At 44.4% G+C, this 22526-nt stretch overlaps 2 protein-coding genes across 2 annotated transcripts in view; both read left to right on the top strand.

Moving 5' to 3' along the window:
* The first annotated feature begins 3251 nt into the window (after positions 1 to 3251).
* Positions 3252 to 18169, top strand: wdr18 (WD repeat domain 18). The gene is made up of 10 exons (XM_028404129.1): positions 3252 to 3514; positions 3803 to 3913; positions 4138 to 4271; positions 5011 to 5152; positions 6191 to 6334; positions 9396 to 9460; positions 9549 to 9673; positions 16607 to 16770; positions 17327 to 17395; positions 17971 to 18169. Exons 1-10 carry the CDS (start codon positions 3305 to 3307, stop codon positions 18097 to 18099), a joined length of 1293 nt encoding a protein of 430 aa, XP_028259930.1. The 5' UTR covers positions 3252 to 3304; the 3' UTR covers positions 18100 to 18169.
* Positions 18170 to 21304: 3135 nt separating this feature from the next.
* grin3bb (glutamate receptor, ionotropic, N-methyl-D-aspartate 3Bb) overlaps positions 21305 to 22526 on the top strand; it is a 32387-nt gene continuing 31165 nt past the window's right edge. The window contains exon 1 of the mRNA XM_028403999.1: positions 21305 to 21772. Within this exon, the coding sequence (XP_028259800.1) occupies positions 21305 to 21772 (468 nt within the window). The remainder of the gene's footprint in view (positions 21773 to 22526) is intronic.

The following is a 22526-nucleotide window of genomic DNA, read 5'->3' as shown; positions in this document are numbered from 1 at the left end:
GTAAGCTCAGTAATGAAGCACATTTATGTGTGTAAATGAGACAAAGGCACAACTTAAACCAACCAGTCTGCCTGCTGGGGAAACAAAGAGAAAATGTGGGCGCAGCCTTCCTTCTTAAAGCCTTCTGAGGGAATTTGGACCAGGTGTGTAGTTCTTGCTGCTACACAGAAACCCAGAGCCTGAACAGGAAATAACCTTGGGTCGGACCCGGCTCACAAGGTCCATCTGGTCTTTTTAGATCCATCTTTAAAAACAACATAATCCTTAAACATACTCTCCCATCTTACTTCTTCCAGTACTGTTTGTTTGCAGACCCTGTGTATTCGTACCTGTTTTCCATGAAGTACTGGGATTCAACTCAACTGAAAAAATGTAATTGAATCCCGATACAGGAAAAACAAGATTTCAGTTACAGTCCCTGCATTAACATTAGACATCAATGAAAACCTTTATCTGACCCACAATGGGAAACTTGAAAGAAGAACATTAGATCATTTAGCAGTGTTTAGAGTAGAGATTATAGATATGGATAGAAAATGAGAAATTCAATAAGGTCATCCTTTGCTCCGAATCTCAATTAGATTTGGCATCACTGCAATCTTCTTCACTCAAACAAGACAGCATATGTTAAATGAAATATATGAAGCAATATTCACACATGAGGTTTCTTCGTGTCTTACTGTCTGCTTGCTTGGGGGTTCAGGCTCTGGGTCTGATTGTAAAAAGGCGCTATATAAATAAAATTAAATGGAAAAATGTGAATGGGTTGGTTTCCTGTACACCTCAATGGCACAGCCATGATTCTGTCTGTAGAATTTGCTGTCATACTTAAAGTAGGTGCTGGTTAGGTAGATGTCACGTGTGGTCTGGGGTTAAGAGAGTTCTGTCTGCATGGGTGTTGTGCCGGGCCAGCTGTTCTCTCACAAACATCCTGGCATCTGTACTGGGACAAGACAAGTTACATCATATGAGACCATGGCGTTGTTTCTGTCCATGTCAATCTGTTTGACTTCAACAACAAAGTCTTGTGAGTTGTGAACATGTTGTGTTCCCAACAATGGAGACAGAATGGCTGATGTTTAGCCACATTGTATGTAACTGAGTTGGTGCTGCTTAAGAGGAGAATGCTAGGTATGTCCAAGGTGCCTGGACCAGGTGGGAACACGGTGACGCAAGAGAGTTTGGTCAGAGCTCTGGAGAGCAGAACCATTCTGCATCAGGTTCCTTATCTCATCAGTGTATGATGTCCTCCCAAACCCAGCATGTCAACTGTGCCTGAGGAGGGGGTCCTTGGAGCACAGGTATGACAGGGTACTAGCAGCCACAGTCTGTACAACATCCAGGGCAGCAGAAACCACAAACCCAAACTAGGTTCATCACTTTCGTTAGAGCTGGGGAGAAAATACATCACCACTCCCCTCCTGAGGAGGGCTTCTTACTACCGCACATGACTGGCAGGTCAGATCGACCAAAGAAAGCAGCTTAAGTTCCCGGAGCAAATCGCAGCCCCTTGCTCTTTCTGGATATGGTGTTAACAAAAGCAAGTGGTCCTGTTGGAACTTACCACCCCTTAAGCAATTTCCCCCTGGGATTAATAAAATATTTCTGATTCTGATTGGGAAGACTGTATTGGAGAAGCCAATCGGCATAAAGAGGAAAATATGCCGAGCTGGTTGCCAAATGCCAGGACAATGCCTGGAGAGACTGCTGCAAACCAGGAGAGATAGGTTCAGGTTGTCAGGCCTTCGTTGCCACGAGCTCTGTGGCTCCTTGGAATCGAAGGTCAGCAACTACAAAGAGCCACCAACAACATCCAAGAGGCAGCGGAAAAAGCCTCACGGTGGCTGTTTATCAAGAGAGATAAGTCAAGGTTCAGGTTTTTAACAAAGTTCAGGTTTCTAAACAAGGTTCAGGTTTTAAACAAAGTTCAGGTTTTAAACAAAGTTCAGGTTTTTAACAAAGTTCAGGTTTTAAACAAAGTTCAGGTTTTTAACAAAGTTCAGGTTTTAAACAAAGTTCAGGTTTTTAAACAAGGTTCAGGTTTTAAACAAAGTTCAGGTTTTAAACAAAGTTCAGGTTTTAAACAAGGTTCAGGTTTTAAACAAAGTTCAGGTTTTAAACAAGGTTCGGGTTTTAAACAAGGTTCAGGTTTTAAACAAGGTTCAGGTTTTAAACAAAGTTCAGGTTTTAAACAAAGTTCAGGTTTTAAACAAGGTTCGGGTTTTAAACAAGGTTCAGGTTTTAAACAAGGTTCAGGTTTTAAACAAAGTTCAGGTTTTAAACAAGGTTCAGGTTTTAAACAAGGTTCAGGTTTTAAACAAAGTTCAGGTTTTAAACAAGGTTCAGGTTTTAAACAAGGTTCAGGTTTTTAACAAGGTTCAGGTTTTAAACAAGGTTCAGGTTCAGGTTTTTAACAAGGTTCAGGTTTTAAACAAGGTTCAGGTTCAGGTTTTTAACAAGGTTCAGGTTTTTAACTTTCAAATTGCACACTGTTGTTTTTGTTTTTTCATATCATGTCTAGACTTATGTTTATACGTACATTTTTTTCTTCTGCACCTATGTTTATTTTGTGTGTTTTGCTGTAAATAATGTTTATACTGTTTCATGTTTACCACTAGAGGTATATTTTTAGTATGAGTGAGTGCCTGTATTTTGCTGCTACAATAGTGAAATGTAGTGTATTTTTCATTCTATTCTATTCTATTCTATTCTATTCTATGATGTAGTGGGCCACTTGGACACAAGTCAGAAACTGATCAATGCCAGCCCCTGCTGAGGGTGTCTGATGACCCAGTGATCCTGGGTTCATCACTGAAGACCGGTCCAAGTAGCACAGTCAGGTGGTTTTAGATCTAAACAACATAATATTATGGTAACAGCATTCAATAAATCTTGAAGAAGTGACAGACAGAATGGCGTGAGCATATGAAAAGAAGTCCAGCAGAGGGCAGCACAAGAGAGGGCTGGATCTGATCCTGTTGGATATTGATTTGTTATAGTATTATTGTTATAACAAAAGGATCCCAAAATGTCCAGTAAGATCCAAAGTCTCACAAAGACACTTTGTTCTGGTGTCATGTGTTTTGTTCTCGGGAAACTCGCCTGTGCTGCGTTCAAGGGACGCTCAGAAATCTGCGATCTTCTGTTTTTTAAGTTAAGCGCCATAATGTGGGCTGAACCCGCCGTTAAACCACAGCAATAATAACAACACTAATACGAACACGAAGAAGGCGGAGGCTGTGACGTAATGTCCCGGACATGACGTAGCAGAGCAGTCTCGCGTGTGCGCTGTGTTGTGATAAACATGGCGGCTCCTCTGGAGGTGATAGTGAGCAGTGACTCCAGCGCTCAGCTCTGGAACATCTCCGTGTTCGACCTCCACAGCGGCTCCAGTCTGCTGTCCTACCGCGGAGGGAACAGCGCGGCCCGGACACTGACGGTGCTGAGCGGAGAGTACCTGCTGTCCGCCCAGCTGGGCAAGAACTTCATCAATGTGTGGGAGATCCAGAGGAAGGTACACCGAGCTCTCCGTCTCTCTGACACACACACACACACACACACTGATGGAGGAAGTCGTGGACGCTCCTGAACATTCATCCTCGGTCGGACAAAGCGTAACCACAGACTCTCGGTGTTTACGGAGTGGGTCAGGATCGAGCCAGAACAGCTCAGAGAACAGTTCAGTTTACGCGGGGCTCCACATGGTCCGGAACGTCTGGCTCCGCCTACACGGCCTGCAGTAACGGTCGACTTTGTCTGTAACCACACAATCACTGATACTTCATCAATACATGTTTTCCAGGACCAACTGCAGCAGAAGATCGTGTGTCCAGGTGTCGTCACCTGTCTGACCGCCTCACACAACGGACTCTTCCTCGCGACTGGAGTGGGTGAGGCAGTGTACCTGTGGGAGGTCAGTCCGCTCTGCTTCTTCTCCCTATTAAAGACTCATGTTCCATGGCATCCAGCCTGACAGGGACCAGTACATTGTACCGTGTTTAACTTGCTCCGGTGTGTTTAGGCGCACTTTATTATTATTATCATCATTAGTCTATGTTTTGCTCTGATTGGTCACAGTGTGTTTGTATTCATGTCTGATTGGTCACAGTGTGTTTGTATTCATGTCTGATTGCTCAGGTGTGCACAGGTAAGCTGCTGTCTGTCCTCAGTCGTCACTATCAGGACATCACCTGTCTGAAGTTTACAGATGACAACAGCCATTTTATTTCTGGAGGGAAAGACAACCTGGCACTGGTGTGGAGTCTGCACAGGTAGACACACACACAGAGACACACACACAGACACACACACACACAGAGACACACACAGACACAGAGACACACACACATACAGAGACAGAGACACACACACACAGACACACACACAGAGACACACAGACACAGAGACACACACACATACAGAGACACACAGACACAGAGACACACACACATACAGAGACACACAGACAGACACACACACACACACACACACACACACACACAGAGACACACACAGACACAGACAGACACACACACACAGACACAGAGAGACAGACAGAGAGACAGACACACACACAGACACACACAGACAGAGACACACACACACACAGACACACACAGACAGAGACACACACACACACAAAAAGCAGCCACCTCTGGGGCTGAGACATGACACCAATGAGGAAGTGTTGAAAACTGCAGTTCACCCTACAGCCTCTAGGGACTGGCTTCAAAGGTGAGTCAGTCCCCATGGCTGATCCTGGTCTCTATTGATACATTCTCTTTTGGTGTCAACTGTACAGAGGGTGAATTTTTTTTATAATCCACTTGCTTTAATAATATTAGGGCTTAGAAATCAGAATCAAACTGTCAATGGCACACACACACCTGATGAACACCTGTACCACACTATAGTAAATGTGGACAAAATGACAGCTGTAAGGAGGCGGGGAAGCTCTGAAACGGCTGTAAAGGTTGTTTTGGAATGAGCCACGATCTGTGTGTGTTTCAGTGTGATCCAGCTGGATATAAGCCACACCCCTGAGCCAAGACATGTCCTGTCCCGTCACACCCTACCAATCACAGACCTTCACTGTGGGCTGATGGGACCTCAGGCAAGAGTTGCCACTTCCTCCTTGGACCAGACTGTGAAGGTGAGTGTATTACACCTGCACAGGTGGAGGACCCAGTCAATAAGGCAGTGCTGATGGCTCAGTGTAAGGACGCACACAGATTTGGATAAATAGTGCATAATATGTACAGGACGACCTGTACGTCACACACTTCAACGTGTTTATCACGGATTTTTTCAGCAAGCAAATGCATGTGGAGCTCAGATAACGGGTGATAAACAACAACACTGACCCTCAGACTCTCCATCACCTTCAGATAAACTGAAATCCTTCATCACTCAGTACAAACATGGATCTCACTGCTCAAACAAACAGTGCTCTGTTTGAGCTTATGCACGTGCCGCAGAGTAACATGGAGGGTGGACGACGGGGATGAAGCGTCTTCACATCTGAACAGGAAGAAGTGAAACTTGTTGCCTCCCTTCTGTGTAAAAACATTTTCTTTAAAGTCTGAGTGTCTCTGCTTAGACTGCTGCCCCCACAACCTGGCCCCTGATAATCATTATTTACACAGCGGGTCACTTAGGATGCGAGCACAAGCTCCCATGCATCAGCTGCACACTGATCCTTTTCCTTTATACCCGTTCATATGCAGTAAGTCCAGAGGTGAAGCAGGCCATGTTTACCTGCGCTGCACTTACTGCTTGAGTTTTAAGCTGACTGAACGGCTCTCATCTCTTTTCGTGCAAATAAACACACACCGATTGCTGGAAAACCGAGATAGCTCAAAGAAATAAGCCCAGATAAAGTTCTGAGGATCGCAGCTAACACATGGTTTACACTGTGTTTGTGCCAGCTCACCTGTCTGCGCTGAGGATTTGTCATTAGATCCTGATAAGAAAATATTCCTTATAAGAGAATTTCCCATTTGAGGGACTAAAAGAATTATTTTATCTCTTCTTAAAATATATGACATTTTATCTGGAGTTCGATACATTTCAGTGTCAGCCAACCACATGCATGATGACATCACTGCTAATCTCTGATCCGGATGATCCATCCACTCGGACTTGTGGTGAACTCTGCTCTGTGTTCTGACGTCTGTATCTACCTGTCTAGGTGTGGGAGCTGTCCTCAGGTGAGCTGCTCTTGTCCGTCCTTTTTGATGTGGCAGTCATGTCGGTGACCTTTGACCCCTGTGAGTACTTCATATTCTGCGGAGGAAGCGATGGAAACATTTTTCAGGTGTCTTTGTGCAGCCAGGTAAGTCTCATTTTAACATCCTACAAACTGATCAACTTAAAGGCAGGTGTCCTACCTGAGTTAATCCTTCTGTTCATAGTACCACTATGACACCATAGCTATAGAAGCAAGCAACAAACACAGCATTACTGGGTGTTGCATCACAGACAGGTAGCTCATGTAGCAAGAATGAATGCCAACAATAAACACAATTAACACTGCAGCTCTTCCCATGTATGGAGGATGGTCCTAACAGGTCTTTGTTAAAAATACATAGAATAACAGGGTCAGCCTTTTGTGGACTGCATTCTCAAAGCTTTGATGCTCCTTGAGTCAGTAACACATTCAGCTGATGTGCATAGCAGTGTATGCTCTCTCCTTAACTTTAACCTGCACCCATTTGTTCCGGATGACCACTGCTCCATCAAAACACTTTATCCACACATTCATGTTCCTCCAATAGCAGCAATTCCATAGGCTAGCTGTCCACTAATGACGTCTTCACATCAAGCTGCTCCCTATCTGTCTGAGAAGTGTGAGCTGCAACAAAGGGTGCTTTATCTTCGTCATCTCTTTCCCATCATTTCTGTCAGGTCATTTTCTAATTTCATGGATGTCCCACTAAACCTTTGTGTGGACAGGTGGCAGTATAAGTCTTATTGTTTTTCCAAATAATTGCCTCAATTTGTGGATCCAGCACTTTCACCGTGTTCCCTAAATGAAAGTTCCCGTTTATGCAAGATATGACACAGTTTGGGTTTTTCTTCACCTTTTCGCTCCGTTTCCCAGCACATCGGTTTGTTAAACTAGATCCACTTGGGTTCAATAGTTCTTAAAAGTAGTTGCTTGTAAGTGATCAGTTAAATAACAAGCCCAGCCCTACAGTTTCAGCTTCTCTGAGTACCGCTTGTAGTTAATACTTGCTAAATTGAAAATGATGGACAAACCCTTTCCCTGGCTGAGGCAGGCTGGCTAGCTTCAGGGCTGGCTAGCTTCAGGGCTGGCTAGCTTCAGGGCTGGCCAGCCTTCCCATGCGATGTCAAGCTTTTCTTGAAATCTCATTAAAAGCATTTGGGAATTATTTAACACATCTGCATGGAAAAAATATTTTACATTTGTAGGTCAGTGATTCTGATGGTGTTTAGGCCAACAGAGGAGGCCTTGCTGGCATCAGAGTCAAAACTGAACCAACCAAGCCAACTGAACCACACAAACTTGAGTACACATCGTGAAAATCACCCGTCTGCTGAAACAGAAACTACAGCAGTCAGTACGGAGATCTGTGATTGGAAAGAAAGTGTTTTCTTCTTCCTTTGACTCTGTTGTTTCCTTTCACAGCAGATTTACATTTTAAAGCTTCACTGAGTTAATCCTCCAAACAAACACCCCATCCTCCCCCACAATGATGATACTGTCTTTAGTCTCTGAGGACGGTTAAATCTCTGAACTGAAGCTGCTGCAGCTCCTCATTCTACAAACATTGTTTAAATAGAGACAAACAGAGGTTCCTGTCTGCGCTCTGAGGAGCTTTAATCTGCTCACACTGCAGACTCTACAAATGTGGTGCAGAGTCAAAAAGACTGAACAAATATCAGACCGCTCCAGCTGCCAATAATAACGATTATTTCATTACAAATTGATCTGATGGTTTTAAATGAAATTAGTCAATAAGAAAGCTTTTTGCTGTATAAAACAAGAAGTATAGTAAAGTATACACTTTCAAATCTACCTACGAAGCTGGAGCCAAATTATAAAAACTACATCTGGACTGTACATACAGTGCTGTGTAAAGGTTTGGGCGCTCTGCATCAGTTTGTCACTTGAGCTTTTGAAGCAGCAGCTTCATGTTAACATCTGTCTTGTATTTAAACACAAACATTTCAGTAGTGAAATAACTTTTATTTGCCCAACAGAAACACAAATGGGCACGTGCATAAATGTGGGCGCCCTTTTAATCACATTCATTTCAAGACCTGTAGGGAGTTATAGATGACAGGTTGAAGCACAAAACTGCTTTGAGCTTGTTAGATCTTCAGTTACTAAGACAGGTCGAATCAATCATGAAAAGGGCTGTTTAACAAAGGTAACTGCTGGCTGTGCTTGTCCTAGGTTCTTTCTTAGAGAGTGGAAACATGGGGGCCTCTGAACACTGACCTACAAACTAAGATAATTCATTATTATGAATTAGGAGAAGGGTACCAGAAATGATTTGGAAGGTCTGGAGTCTCTGTCTCCACTGTCAGACATGGTTAAGGATGGTTAGAATGGTCACAGACCACCTCCAGAGAACTACAAGAACATCTGGCTGCTGATGGTGTAGTTACTCTGCACCAGGAAAAGCTCATTGGAAGGATGACACGCAAAAATCACAAGAAGAGTCGCATGAGGTATGCAAAAGCACATCTGGACCAGCCAGAAGCATTTTGGAAAAATACTGTGGTCAGATGGGACTAAGGGAGGCGAAAAACACACACTGAGCTCCGTGAGAAGAACTTATTGCCCAACATGACATTTGGTGGAGGGTCCATCATGTTCTGGAGTATCAGCAGATTCTTGACAAGAATGTTTAAGAGTCAGTCTTAAACTTGAAGCTACGCTGGGTTGGATTTTCAGCAGGACAGTGATCCTAAGCACTGTTCAAAATCCACCAAGGAATTCATGCAGAAGCCCGAGTACCATGTTCTAGAATGGCCATCCCAGTCCCCAGACCTTAACATCTTTGAAAATGTATGGATGGATTTGAAGCAGGCTGTCCACACACAGAAGCCAAGAAACCCCACTGAACTGGAGCCGTTTTGGAGTAAAGGGCAAAAATACCACCTGGCAGACTGTAGGCACTGTCTGTGGCTAGAGATCTTCTCAAGGGGTGCCCAGACTTTTGCATAACACCGTATATAAGATATCATAGATCATAACTCAAACTGCACGTTAGGATCACATCCACAGACCAGACTGTAAAGCTCAGATGAGAGGAATTGAAACAATCAGTCAGACCAGTCAATCAGTCAATGGGAGACGTCACAATAAAACACAGAAAAATAATTAGGTTTTCCCGGTTGAACTGTTTGTAATTAATCTGCAGACTCTTGGTCGGGAGAAGTCTTTCCAGTCGGACAACGAAGGAAACCAGGTCTTCAGAGGACACAGGTCAGACCACTGACTAACTGCTTCTCCAGACTGTAACAGACTGAATGTGTTTACAGACCAGACTGTAATCAATGTCTGTTGTCCTCAGGAACCTAGTGACATGTCTTTCTGTGTCGTTGGACGGCACTCTGCTCCTCTCTGGATCACATGATGAGACGGTTAGACTCTGGGACGTCCAAAGTAAACAGAGCATCCGCTGCCTGACACATAAAGGTAAGCCCCTCCCCTCTTGTGATATAATGGCTGACACACATCATTATCTGGACCACAGCCTTAAGACCTCTGGAGACCTCCAGAAATGTCTTCCCTCCTCTGAGCAAAATATTTGCTGACAAACAAGTGGAACAGCTGGAGCAGCTTGTTTCACAGCTGTGATCAGGAGCCCTTGAGTAATGAAAACAATACAGCAGAGGGCCTAAATATCTGAATCTGTGTAAGGTGAGGTGAATTTAACCTCCATGTTGCTGGTTTGTTTGGTTTATTAAATACGTCCTCTGGCTGGGTCTCTTGAGGAGCCTTTACTCTTCTGCCTCATTCATGATGTGTGATGGTGTGGCGGCTGACAGGAACATGAAAAAGAAACGCCCCACCGTGATCATGACTGGCACTTTGTAATTAACCAAATCCTCTCTGTGCTGAGGGCCTCCTCACTTCAAACGGGCTGTCAGGAGACGATAATCCCTCCTTTGGCTGGACGGATGGACTCGTGGTCGTCCCCGGCCTCCATCACATTTTCAGACTCTCTTCCTGCAGCCGCCGACGCTGCTCACGAGCCAGACTGAATGTTAAATGAAAAAGCTTCATCCTCCATGACAGCGGTGCTTCAAACTGATTTGTCTCAGCAGAGCAGATTCAACTGCTTCACATGTTCAGACCAAAGGAACCCCCAATCTCCAGCTTCTATTGAATTGCAGATTAACACAATTTTTTACATCTAGACCTGACTGTTCGGAGGTTACAGCTACAGTATTGGTAATAAACCGTTGACAGTAAGTATTGATAATGTTGATGAAGATTTCCAGTCATACAGGTCATATTCGTAGAGATGATTGAAGCAAGGCGTCAAGAAAACTCCTCTGGAAAAGTCCAGACTCCTTGCTTCAATCGTCTCTATAAGTATTGATAATGATCAGCAGCAAAGTGATTGGGGTTTTTCTTTTGCAGCATTCCAATCAGTACTCAGGGATTTTTAGTCATTCTGGCCAGCTGCAGTTTATTTAGAATTATTCATGTATGTATCATCTTCTATTTTCTACTAAGAGTAGAGTTCAGATGTACTCTCAGATCCTGAATGAATGATTGATGACTGGCAGAATTTGGGTCAGTCTGTGGTTGGGTATCTGACTGTGTGTGGACGTCCTTTTCTGATACATATATGAAAAAGTTTCAGTAACAAATTGAGTCTTTTGGAGTTCCTGGACTGGAACAATTTGATAAATGGAAGCTGCTGGTAAAAACAGTTATTGATCTTTAATCAGAAGCCATTAGTTACTACTAGGGGTGGAACGGTTCACCAAATCCATGGTTCGGTTCGTATCACGGTTCTGAGGTCTCGGTGTTCGGTTCGGTTTACAATGTTGAGGTTTTTTCTACTTTAAAGACTCTGGAAATACTAGATGAGCATAAAATATATATCCTATTTATCCAACATTCAACATATTTAAGAATCAGTTCAGTGTTTCCATCATTATATCAGGTCAATTTCATTTCTATATAGCACCAGATCATAACAGAAGCCATTTAAGAACCTTTCCTAAAGAACAGGTCTGCACCTGGTTCTTTATTAAACAAACTAAACAGCTCATGTTATTGATCTTATTTGCAGCATGTCATTTCTGTCTGCGCACAGAGGCCCGATGTGCGTACACACACACAGACACGTGTGCGCACATATTCCCACCGTCAGACAGAGAACGACATGCTAGCTAGATAGACTGAACTCTTTGACTACGCTAAGCTATGCAATGCTAACGGTGCTGATGTCCGTGTTTTTATTTTATTTTTGCCATTGAAATATGCTTTAACATCCCGCTCTGTAACCATGACGGGACCTTCAGCAGCTTTTGCCCACGGTTGGACGCAGAGTGCTGTGGGTCTCTGCTCTGCTGCAGCTGAACCTGCTGCGTGAAGCTACAGAGACGGGCCGGCTGTGAGTGTTTTGAGACGGGGAGCAGCTCACGGCCGCTGCTTGTCGAGGACAGGAGCTGACCGCAGAATGATTTCACGTCAGGCTCCAAACGTCACCAGAGAGTCACTAGTAGCTTTTGATTAAAAAAAGGTTTGGAAAGCCAATAAATGTAGCGAGAGAGACGCCAAGTTGTCAACACTCGTCTCTATGCTGTGGTAAAAACGCCTCCCTGTATTACTTGATGCGCATGTCCAGAACCGAACAGAACACGCGCCCCGAACCGAAACACGTGTACCGAACAGTTCAGATTTTTTTCCTGAACCGTCCCACCCCTAGTTACTACCAAAGCTGGTTATCTCTTCTGTGTTTGTTTCTAGCATTGCAGCTGTGTGAACTGTGGGGGTTCAGTCAGAGTTCATGAAGAAGAAAGTGGGGAATGAAAGATATGAATCGGTTCCACAGTGTGATATGTGCAGCGCTGCAGAGCCAAATGTTTCTGCCTCCTGTGACTGTGCGACTGTTATTAAGAAACATTCATCTGACGGGAGACCAGCTCTTCTGGAGGGATCAGAGAAATACCTCTTCATTCTACTACACCAAACCACTCCACATCCAGGACCCATTTTCAGAGGGACTGGGAGACCAGAACATTGAAGATACCTGAAGCCATCATACTGCATTAACAGCACTCCTGAACACAACACTTAATTTAACGGGATGGCCTCTGAACAACACACTGCGCTTAACTGAAGGACAACAACGGTTGGAGGAATGTTCAGGCTGGACTGTGCCAGAGACAAAGAGCAGCATGTTATGAACATTTGCTTTAAGGAGGATCATACACTATCAAGCTTGTACTTGGCAAAGGTCCCATTTTTTAAATGAGACCTAAAAGGGATAAAATAAGTTAATTCAAATAAGCCCCTGTGCAAGCACAAACAACGGCTGGAAAAACTCCTGAAATGGGAAAAAAAACCTTCAGCAGAACTGGGCTCATGGGGAAGGGTCCTCCTGCTGATGACCAGCCAGGTAAAGGAAGATAAGACAGAGAGGGTGAACGAGAGAGAGGGAGGAGAGGAACAAACATGCAAACGTCAAACATTACAGAAGAAAAACACAGTGTTACAGATTATTGTCCTCATTCGCCCGCTTAGCTACTACTAAGTAGATCGTGTCGGGGTTCCCAAGCAGCTAGAGTCTAGAGCAATGTCTAGAGTTAAACAGGAAGGTGTTGATTCTGAAGGGTAGCGGTGTCGTCTGCCTCACAAACCCAAGTTGGAAGCTGGTTCTGGAGTGGTACCTGAGAGCAAAAGTCTCAGCCTCCTGTTCTCCTTTTAGAGATTCAGGGATCCCCAAACCTGTACTCTGCAGCATCAGGTAGCTGTGAAGATGCTGCAGAACAACGGTGCTCCATGTGATTGCACGTGAGACCCATGTGAGCTCAGACTATCTGCAGTGTGTTGGCAGCTCTTCAGCCTCTCACACACTCGGCCTAATATATCTGTCATGTTGGACCACATTGGGACCATTAGTTTAATTCCAGCTTTGACGCCAAGAAGCTGATCGATATTTATAATTGAGTGGGAGATAATTAGACAGTTTGTCTACCACAACAAGCAGGAAATGGACTTTTCAGTAAAAATCTCAGTATTCCATCACAGTAACAACGATGCCTTCATATCTAAAGCATAAATAACACATAAATAAGCAGCTTCTTAATTATGTGTAAGAGGTGCCACTGCCTTTATTACAGGAAATCAGCACAGCTAGACCTCCGTGTAGGTGAAACGCCTGGCTGGGACTGAAGGTGAAGGCAGTTTGGGTGAGCAGGTGAGGCTGGATGAGCTGCTTGGTTCTGCTTCCTTCAGTATGTAAACGTGAAACCTGTTGTAATTATCATCAGTCATTACTGCCAACACCCTCCAATCCTATGTGGCTTGTTGTCTCGCAGCTTCTCAAATAGATCCTTGAGGTAATCTGAGGAAAATTAATTTGGAAAACCCCTGACAGTCTTGGAGCGACAGTGCTCAGTGCCGCAGGCGGGAAAACCTCCTCCCACAAAGAGTAAAAACAGTGGAATGAGCCGGTACTGTGGAGGGATTTAGGCGTTTTAAGGGGGATTGAAGGATGGAGGTTGTTGATCTTAGTGTGGCGGTAAATCAACACCCACATGTTGTGTTTCCTCACTGTGATTTGGAGCTTTTGTTACCATGAAATGAGTCTGGCAGAGCATCACCTACCCAGCTTGGCTGCTGATTTACTGATGTAAGGCAGAGCATAGAGCCCCTCTGTATATGTGGCTTTTTTCTGATAAGATGGAGACAAGGAGTGTTTTTGTGATGGAAGAATAAATTGAAGTGGAGGCGGAGACGATTAAAGCTGCTTCAACCGTAGACATTATTTCAGATCTGATCTCCACAAACCCTCATGTCGGTTCATGACGGTTTACGTCAAAACTTCATGACCTTCAAGAGCATGAAGCAGGGCACCTGGACTTGTAGACTTCCTTGTGATGTTTAACTGCTCCTCCAAGCAGCTTCATCTGTTCTCACTTTTTGGTGAGACACAGGATTAAATATAGTCGAGGACCTCAGCACGTCGATCTCCGTGAAACTCACTTGGCAACGACCACAGAGCAAAGACCATCCTGCAGAAAGCCCAAAACCAGCTTCTCAATGAGAGAAGAACTGGGATCAGGGATCAATTTTATCTGTGATTCTCTTCAGACAAAAGTTGAACAGTTCCACCCTCACAGACATGAACCCCTTCAACACAGTGAAGTCCTGAACGAAGTCATTAAGCTGGTGAAAACTATCAGATGCTTGAATTCCTACCCAGGCACGGAAAACAACTTATCAGACAGGGACCTAAGTGGTTGCAGTGGTCAGATGCAGTGTTAATTTTGGCAGCAATTTCTTGTGACTAAAATGTCATTTGATTTTAGTCACATTTTAGTCATCAACATTTTTAAAGTTTTAGTCTAGTTTTAGTCGACTAAATATCAAATAATTTTAGTCACTAAATCTGCCGTGGATTTAGTCAACTAAAATTCTATGATATATATTTTTCATGAAATATTTAAGGTTTGATTGTGCAATAAAAACAGGCTCAGCTTTAACTTGTGTTATTTGAAACAAACACCTCTTTATTTAATTGCTATGACCTTTTCACAAAGACCCAGTGAACAGTGAGCTGCTCTCCCTGAATACACTGTTCAGTCATGACCTTCTTCATGAATCCTCCATAACTACAGCAAAACACTTCAGTGACTTAGAAACAGGTCACATGCTGTAAAACCATCAGCAGCGGTGTCTTCATTTATAGATTTTGTCACGTGTATCTTTGAGCGGAAGTTAAGATGACTCGTCTGCAAATGTCGCTTCAGGTTTGTTGTTTTTACCGCTGATAGTCGCTCCACACGGTTTGTAAACCGTCTTGATTGTCTTGAAATTAAACGTGTCCGTGTGTCTGTTCTTCTCCTGTGTTGTGTGACCATGCATGAGGACGCCTTCTTCCAGCATCGCGGGGCAACGTCCTTACACAGAGAGATCACTTCTGATTGGCTCTCTGCCGCCGTCCCCTGATTCGTCCCTCCCTTTCCACAAACAAAATTTGCTCTGATTGGATCTCGTCTCCATCAATAATTTCGTCTCGTTTTTATTCGTTGACGAAAGTGTCAATCCATTTCGTCTTCATTTTTGGCACCGTGCGTTAGTTTTTATTTAGTTATCGTCTCGTTTTTATCAGCAAAAAAAGGTCGTTAACGAAAACTATGACGAAAATGATTCGTCAACAAAATTAACACTGGTCAGATGCACCCCCCTCAGAGAGACTGATTAAACACAGAATTGCCACTCCAAGGTGGCTGAAACAAAATCACACCGGTATCTACAAAGTAGGGTACCTATTTACAAAAACTGGAAAAGGACAGAGGCACTGACCACAAGCTGTGTTTCTGCCTAGATCTTGTAGATGCCACTCCATGCCCCTGCTGACTCCCCAAGATACACAAAGGAGTCGCCCTCAGACCCATCATCAACAGCTCCAACTCAGTCACAAACAATGTGGCCAGATCTAGCTAACACATCTGCACCCCCGCTTGGAAATACACCACAGCAAATCCAAAACTCACAGGACTTTGCCACCAAGGTGAAGATCGACCAACCAACCACCACCTATTTCCTTATATTCCTGACCAAATCCAACAAATTCCCATCAATGTTTAAACACTGGAATGAAAGAAGGACCAAATATTCAGACTTTTGGATTTTAAACATCAGCAAGATCAGTGACCTCTCAGAGTTACAGAGTAAACGGCATCAATGTTTCTCTGGTTTAATCGTTCCTGAAAAAGAAGGGAAGCTCGTTTCTGTCACGGCCCTTCATCGTGTTGTTTGATTATTCAATATTCTCAGACAAAGTCAAATCATAAAAGAAGCTGATCTTCATTCATCATTCACAGTAGCTCAAACAGATCTCATTGTCTCATGGTTCCTGGACAAACATGAGAGCTCTGTTGTTTTTCAGGAAGATGAGGGGGGCAGATGGTCATCTGACCATCAGAGGGCGAGTCAGATCTGTCTAAGAATGAGAGTCTGGACGCAGCACTCGGGTGATTTACAGCATGTTTATGGCAGCCTGACAGTAATGGACCAATCACAGGTCACCTGTCGGGTTCATGAGTTGAAGAGCCCCATAGAGAGTGAAGTGAAGGCCCGCCACAGCATAAAGAGCCAAATCATTTTTAACCCGAGGCTTTAAATGCAGGGATGCAGCCAGAAGCAGTAAAGCTGATCAAACCTGAATGCAGCCCTTCAAACCCCATCAGACCTGATGTCCACACTAAGCCCGGCTCCACTTCCTTGTGAAGGGAGACAGTTCACACACTGCTGCTCGGGCGCTCCTGGCCCTCATGCTGATGAAACAACCCACCTGAAACACTGATGATTCTCAGTCTTTCAAGTTTTAAAGGCATGTCTGTAAAGGTTGACTAATTGAGACACTTCTTGTCTGTCCAGGTCCAGTGACAAATGCTATAATCATGGCAGCTCCAGCAAACATGTTCCTCCCTGACAGCCGTCCCGCTGTCCCTCTGCCACGCTTCAGCAGACACCTGCATGCCTCTGAGGGTGACGGTGCAGAGATGGGGGAGGTCTGCATCCGCCTCGGCCTCCATGCAAAGGTAAACCCCGGCCCAGGTTTAAACATTAACCTCCTCAGGCGTTTCCTGTGGTTTTTTAGTTCCTTTCCTCTAAATGGTCACTATGACACATAATTAGAACCCAATCAATCATTCACAGAGAAACCTCGCATGATGATGAATAAAACATGATCAGAAGGGAGAAAGCAAACACACACACTTTAATAAAGCAGGGAATATCAGAGCGCTGTTTATGGTAAATAGAAGCAGAACCTAATACAGTGTGATATTGTGTTTTCTCTCTCCTGTATAATGAGTTCTGTAATAAGCACTTTTTTCCTGGATGTGTGTTTGATGTTTGTTTGTATTGTGCACTGCATTCTCTGCAGTTCATTCCAAACAGCAATAATAATATTTACAGTAATGACTGTAACGGTTTTATCTTTTATCAACACTTTTAAGGAAAAATACCTCATTATTGTGCAAATGTCCTAAATGTTAAATATTTTGGTGCTTTTATTTTGAATTTATAGAGGAGAAGATGGCAAATAAGCCTTCACCTTATTTTGAAAGGTTCTTCCTGTGTGTGTGTTTTCAGGACGAGGAGGAGACATTCCTGCAGAAAGCCGATAGGCTTAACTCCCTGATGAACGCTGTGACTGACAAGGTGAGAGGGGGCCGAGCTTCAGCTGCCCATCAGCTGTCCCTTAATCAAAACATCACATGGTGTTAGCCTGCACACGTTCCTCCATTTGCAGCTGAGCTCCTTTGAAACCCTTACACATTCTTTAATTTATTGTACTGACTAACCCTAACCCGTAATATTATGCTGACCCTGACTGGCTGCTCCGACCTCTGTCAGAACCAGCAGAAGCTTTTGTAGCAGTCCTTGACCCTGTCACTGGTTATCAGCTTTTCCTTTCTTGGATCACTTTTTTAATGACCACTGCAGACTGACAACACCCCCCCCACATATAAACCATGTCTCCCACCAAACAGTTAGAGCTGTCTTCAAGAGGGCTCTACAGGTCCAGATGCTCCAACCTGACCTGGATGACTGAGAACCTTCATCAACTTACTTGATACACCCACCCACTGACAGTTGCCATGATAACCTGATATTCAGTTATTGACCCCTCAGTGCTCAGACTGTGATGGCTGATCAGTATATGCAGTTCTATATAAATGAGACTTCTATCTCTCCCTTGACTGACGTGTGTGTATGTCTTTGTTGCGTTCCAGTCGGTGTTTGGTGATGGTGAAAACACAAAGGTTCGAGTCTCAGAGCTTGAAGAAGAAGTTCAGACTCTGAAGAAAGTCAACAAAGATCTGTACGACTTCTCCTGTCAGCTGCTCACCAAACCCACATAAACACACACACACCACTCTTACCACCATAGCAATACAAACACACACATGCACTCACTGCACATCAACACGCACACAGTTGTTATTTCTGTTTCTACAAAATAAAAGGTTTTCACAGAACTTTCTGTTGCTGGTGTTTCAGTGTTTCCCACAAAGACAGAAATGATTGTTAAAGGTCATCTGATCATTGAGTACCCTACATGCTAGATGTGGCTGACAGGAACAGTCATGGAGTGACCAACACATCTTTTTAAAGGCTTTTATTCTGAAGGAGCAGTTCTGAATATCCAAATGCACACATGAATTCATTAATGTATTCATCATTCTCTAAGATTTTACAAAAGCAGGTCATTTATTCTGAGACTTCATTACAGTAAAATGTTCACCTGTGCATCATTTATAAGAGCAGCTTGGTGACAGGTGTTCACTCACACAAAGAGCACAGATGTGTCTATAAATAAAACATAACATAAAAGGATCCAAGCACATTAGAAATATTAAAAACCGGATTAGAAGTCAGATCAACACAGCAAGTGGAAATACATTCACAAACTCACAGCTGGACGGACATTTCTCAAAGGAGAAGCTGCTTTTATAAATGTCCTCACAATACAAGATGCCTTCATGAAGCAGAAATGTCCTCACAGTGTAGAAATGTCTTCAAAATACAAACATGTCTTTATAGAGCAGAAATGTCCTCACAGTGTAGAAATGTCTTTACAGAGCAGAAATGTCCTCCTGGTGTATTAATGTCTTTACAGAGCAAAAATGTCCTCACAGTGTAGAAATGTCTTTATAGAGCAGAAATGTCCTCACAGTGTATTAATGTCTTCATAGAGCAGAAATGTCTTCATAGAGCAGAAATGTCCTCCTGGTGTAGAAATTTCTTCACAGAGCAGAAATGTCCTCCTGGTGTAGAAATGTCTTCATAGAACAGAAATGTCTTCATAGAGCAAAATGTCCTCACAGTGTAGAAATGTCCTCACAGTGCAGAAATGTCTTCATAGAGCAGAAATGTCCTCCTGGTGTAGAAATTTCTTCACAGAGCAGAAATGTCCTCCTGGTGTAGAAATGTCTTCATAGAGCAGAAATGTCCTCACAGTGTAGAAATGTCTTTATAATACAAAAATGTCTTCATAGAGCAGAAATGTCCTCACAGTGTAGAAATGTCTTCAAAATAAAAAAATGTCTTCATAGAGCAGAAATGTCCTCACAGTTTAGAAATGTCTTCATAGAGCAGAAATGTCCTCCTGGTGTAGAAATGTCTTTATAATACAAAAATGTCTTCATAGAGCAGAAATCCCCTCACATTTTTTTCTATCTATCTTATTTTCTGTAAGAACAGGCTGTGATCTTCTTCATGCTCTGCACAGACGTTTTCTTTAAATGTCACCAAATGCTTTTAACATTCTGCCCACAGGAGCATCGGAGCAGGAAGCAGCAGACTTACTGGGTCAGTGCAGAATCACCTGCAGTCATGTGACTTCACAGGTAGAGGAGTCAGAGATAGAAAGGTCTGAAAATGCCACAGCCACTTCAATCAGCTGATCCAGTCAAGTCTTATCATCGCAAAGTGTTGACTAATCAGTTCTGTCCAGATCGTGGAACAGGTCTGAGGTTGTGACCATGTTCTCATGACAATTCAGGTGACCTCTGAACTCCAGCTGTGCAGTCAGAAGCAATGTTCGGACATGGGACACAGGACGGGATGCCACTGAGAGACATGTTAACTCATATCTGTCTGTCTGGCCTCTCGGGCTGCATTTGCCTGCTATCTCTATGCAGAGCACAGAACACAAGGAAAGTACTATGTTCAAGACAGGATAAGTTGAGTCCAGACAGGCCAACACATGTCCAAAGAGGTCAACACAGGTCCAACTAGGTCCAAACAGGCCACACTCAGCACCAGCCCATCTGGTTCAGTTCTAAGTTCAGTCTAAAGGTTGATATTTGCTGATTATGGTATGGAACCAATTTTGTAAGATCCTCTTGATTAACCTAACTGATGAAGAGGACTGAGTCCGTCTCTGTGAGGAGGTCTTAGAGCCCTTTAAAGGTTTCAGAGGTCTGTGTTGGCAGACCTGCTCTCTTCTCTCCTCTAGATATCTATCTCTAGATAGATAGACAGATAGTTGATTGATCCTCATTTCAAGGGAAGGCATTAATGTGTTGCCCAGAGATCCTGTGTTATGTGGACCATCAACAATTTGAAGCTGGTGAGTCGCCCACTATGCTTCTGTCAACGGGAAACTGCATGAAAACCAACACAGACACACACACACACACACACACAAACACACACACAGTTTTAAACTTGATGAGAACATTTGGAAAAAATGAATTGTGTTAAGGATGGCGACCAGAACATGTGACATGTGACTCCACATCTGGACAAAATCAAAACCTATTAATATCTCCAGTCAAACTGACTCTTCATCTTCTAATTAATGCCGATTGTTGCTGTTCCACTTTTCTCAGGAAGATCTGGTTCAGATGGAATATTTACTGAGTTCGTGTTTGTGTGTGTGTTATGTAACAGCAGCCCAGCTCTCAGCTGTGATGTTCAAAGGATGACGAATCGAAACCTCACGGAGTGAAAATGAGCCGGATTCTCCTCAGAAAGCTTCACTGCGACCTCGTCGTCCTTCACAGCTGGAATTCTCTGTATTCTGAGGGGAGTAGGCAGCAGCAGGTGTCTCTGCTCCTTCAACAGTCTTAAATACAAAACACACACACACACACACACACACACACACACACACTACTAATGCACCACTGTTACTCTAGAGGTCAAAGGAAGCCCCCCCCCCCAAACAAAATAAAACATAAATAATCTGTAAATAAATACAGAAATCTTTATTCTGTCTAAAGAACTTTCTCTTCCTCCTTCAGTGTCCTTCACCTCCTCAGTTCCTCCTCCCTTCTCTCACTTTCCTCTCTCTCCTTATTTTTCCTCGCTCTCCGTGTTTTCACCTCCTTCTCAGACAGCTCTGCTCCTTTTCCTCTTTTGGCACCCTGCTCCTCCTGCTCCTCCTGCTCCTCCTCCATCCTTCAGTCGGATCTCCTCTGCACCTCCTGTTTTTTTGGGACAGCACCTCCCCTCCCCCTCAGTCTCCTCTCAGCAGCAGCAGCAACAGCCTCTCGGTGTTTCGGCGGAGCAGCAGGAGTAACCGGAGGAGCGGCAGAGCGATGCTGAGAGCGCGGCAGGATGTCTTTCACCTCCTCCTCCTGCTTCCGGACCCTCCGAGCCATCGTCCTCATGCAGCTCATCCTCGTCCGACCCTGCCTTCTCCACCCGCAGCCGTGCCACCTCCTGGCGCAGATTGGACACACGGTGCGCGTCGGTGCGCTCCTGCCGGCGCAGCGGGCGGCTCGCGTGAGGGTCCAGGCGGCGCTGAGCCGCGCGGCGGCCGCGGTGAACCTCGACCCGACGCTGGAACGGGTCAACTTCCTGCCCTACAACCTGAGCCTGGAACTGGTATCCCGGCAGCTGGCCGCCGCGGATCCGGAGTCGCTGTTCCGGTGCGTGTGCCAGGGCGTGGTGGTGCAGGGAGTGTCCGCTGTGCTCGCGTTCCCGCAGAGCCGCGAGGAGCTGCTACAGGTGGACCTCATGGCCTCCTTCCTGGAGATCCCGGTCCTCAGCGTCATTGAGCACGAGGAGCCGCTGCGCACGCAGGTACGACAAGTCTGATAACTGCACCCGGGGCCAGAGTACGTGCGCCCCGCGGCATGCGTGTGGTCACGCTCTGTCTCGGGTCTGCAGGTTTGTGGTTCTGTTTGATTTGCTTTGACCTTGACCTGTTTTTATGTCTGGAGGTTTGTCTGAGGAGCATGCAGCCTGCTGCAGCCAGGCTGTGTGTGTCTGTGTGTCTCTCAGGTGTGTCACCAGTTATGAAGTTGCTGAATTCTGCAGGTTCACGTTAGTATAAAACCCCCTTTAACGGGACCCTGATCAGGAGCCGGCTTATAGGGGGAGCCCCCTCTGAGCCGGCTCTGAGCCAGCTCCTGCTGATGGAGAAAGGACAGAGGGAACTTTTACAACATCCACTATTGGATCTCTAGTGACTCTGAGAGTGTCAATAAAGTTTTTCAGTGTCTGAAACATGTTGAGCTGGATCAGCACCAACACCTTATTAGGAAACTATCGAGATGCTGGAAACACGTTACTGCTGCTGTAAAGACATGGAGGGAAGGGGATTGACTCACTGTTGGGGCCAGCTTCTAGTGGACACTGGAGGAACTGCAGGCGACACCAACAGGGTTCAGACTTGTTTAAAGACTAAAGAAAATTTCTGATGATTTTCTCAAACTCTGTGTTTTATTTGAATAGAACATTATTGCAGGTTAACAGTTGATTTGTTGTACCACTTCCTGCTAGAGGCTCTTCCATAGTAAAAGCCTGAGTGTGTTGATGGGATTATCTCTGCAGG

This window comes from Parambassis ranga, chromosome 4 (assembly GCF_900634625.1).
Source record: "Parambassis ranga chromosome 4, fParRan2.1, whole genome shotgun sequence".
Lineage (NCBI taxonomy): Eukaryota > Metazoa > Chordata > Actinopteri > Ambassidae > Parambassis > Parambassis ranga.
Note: the sequence above shows the minus strand (reverse complement) of the source record. Positions and strands in the feature narration are given on the sequence as shown.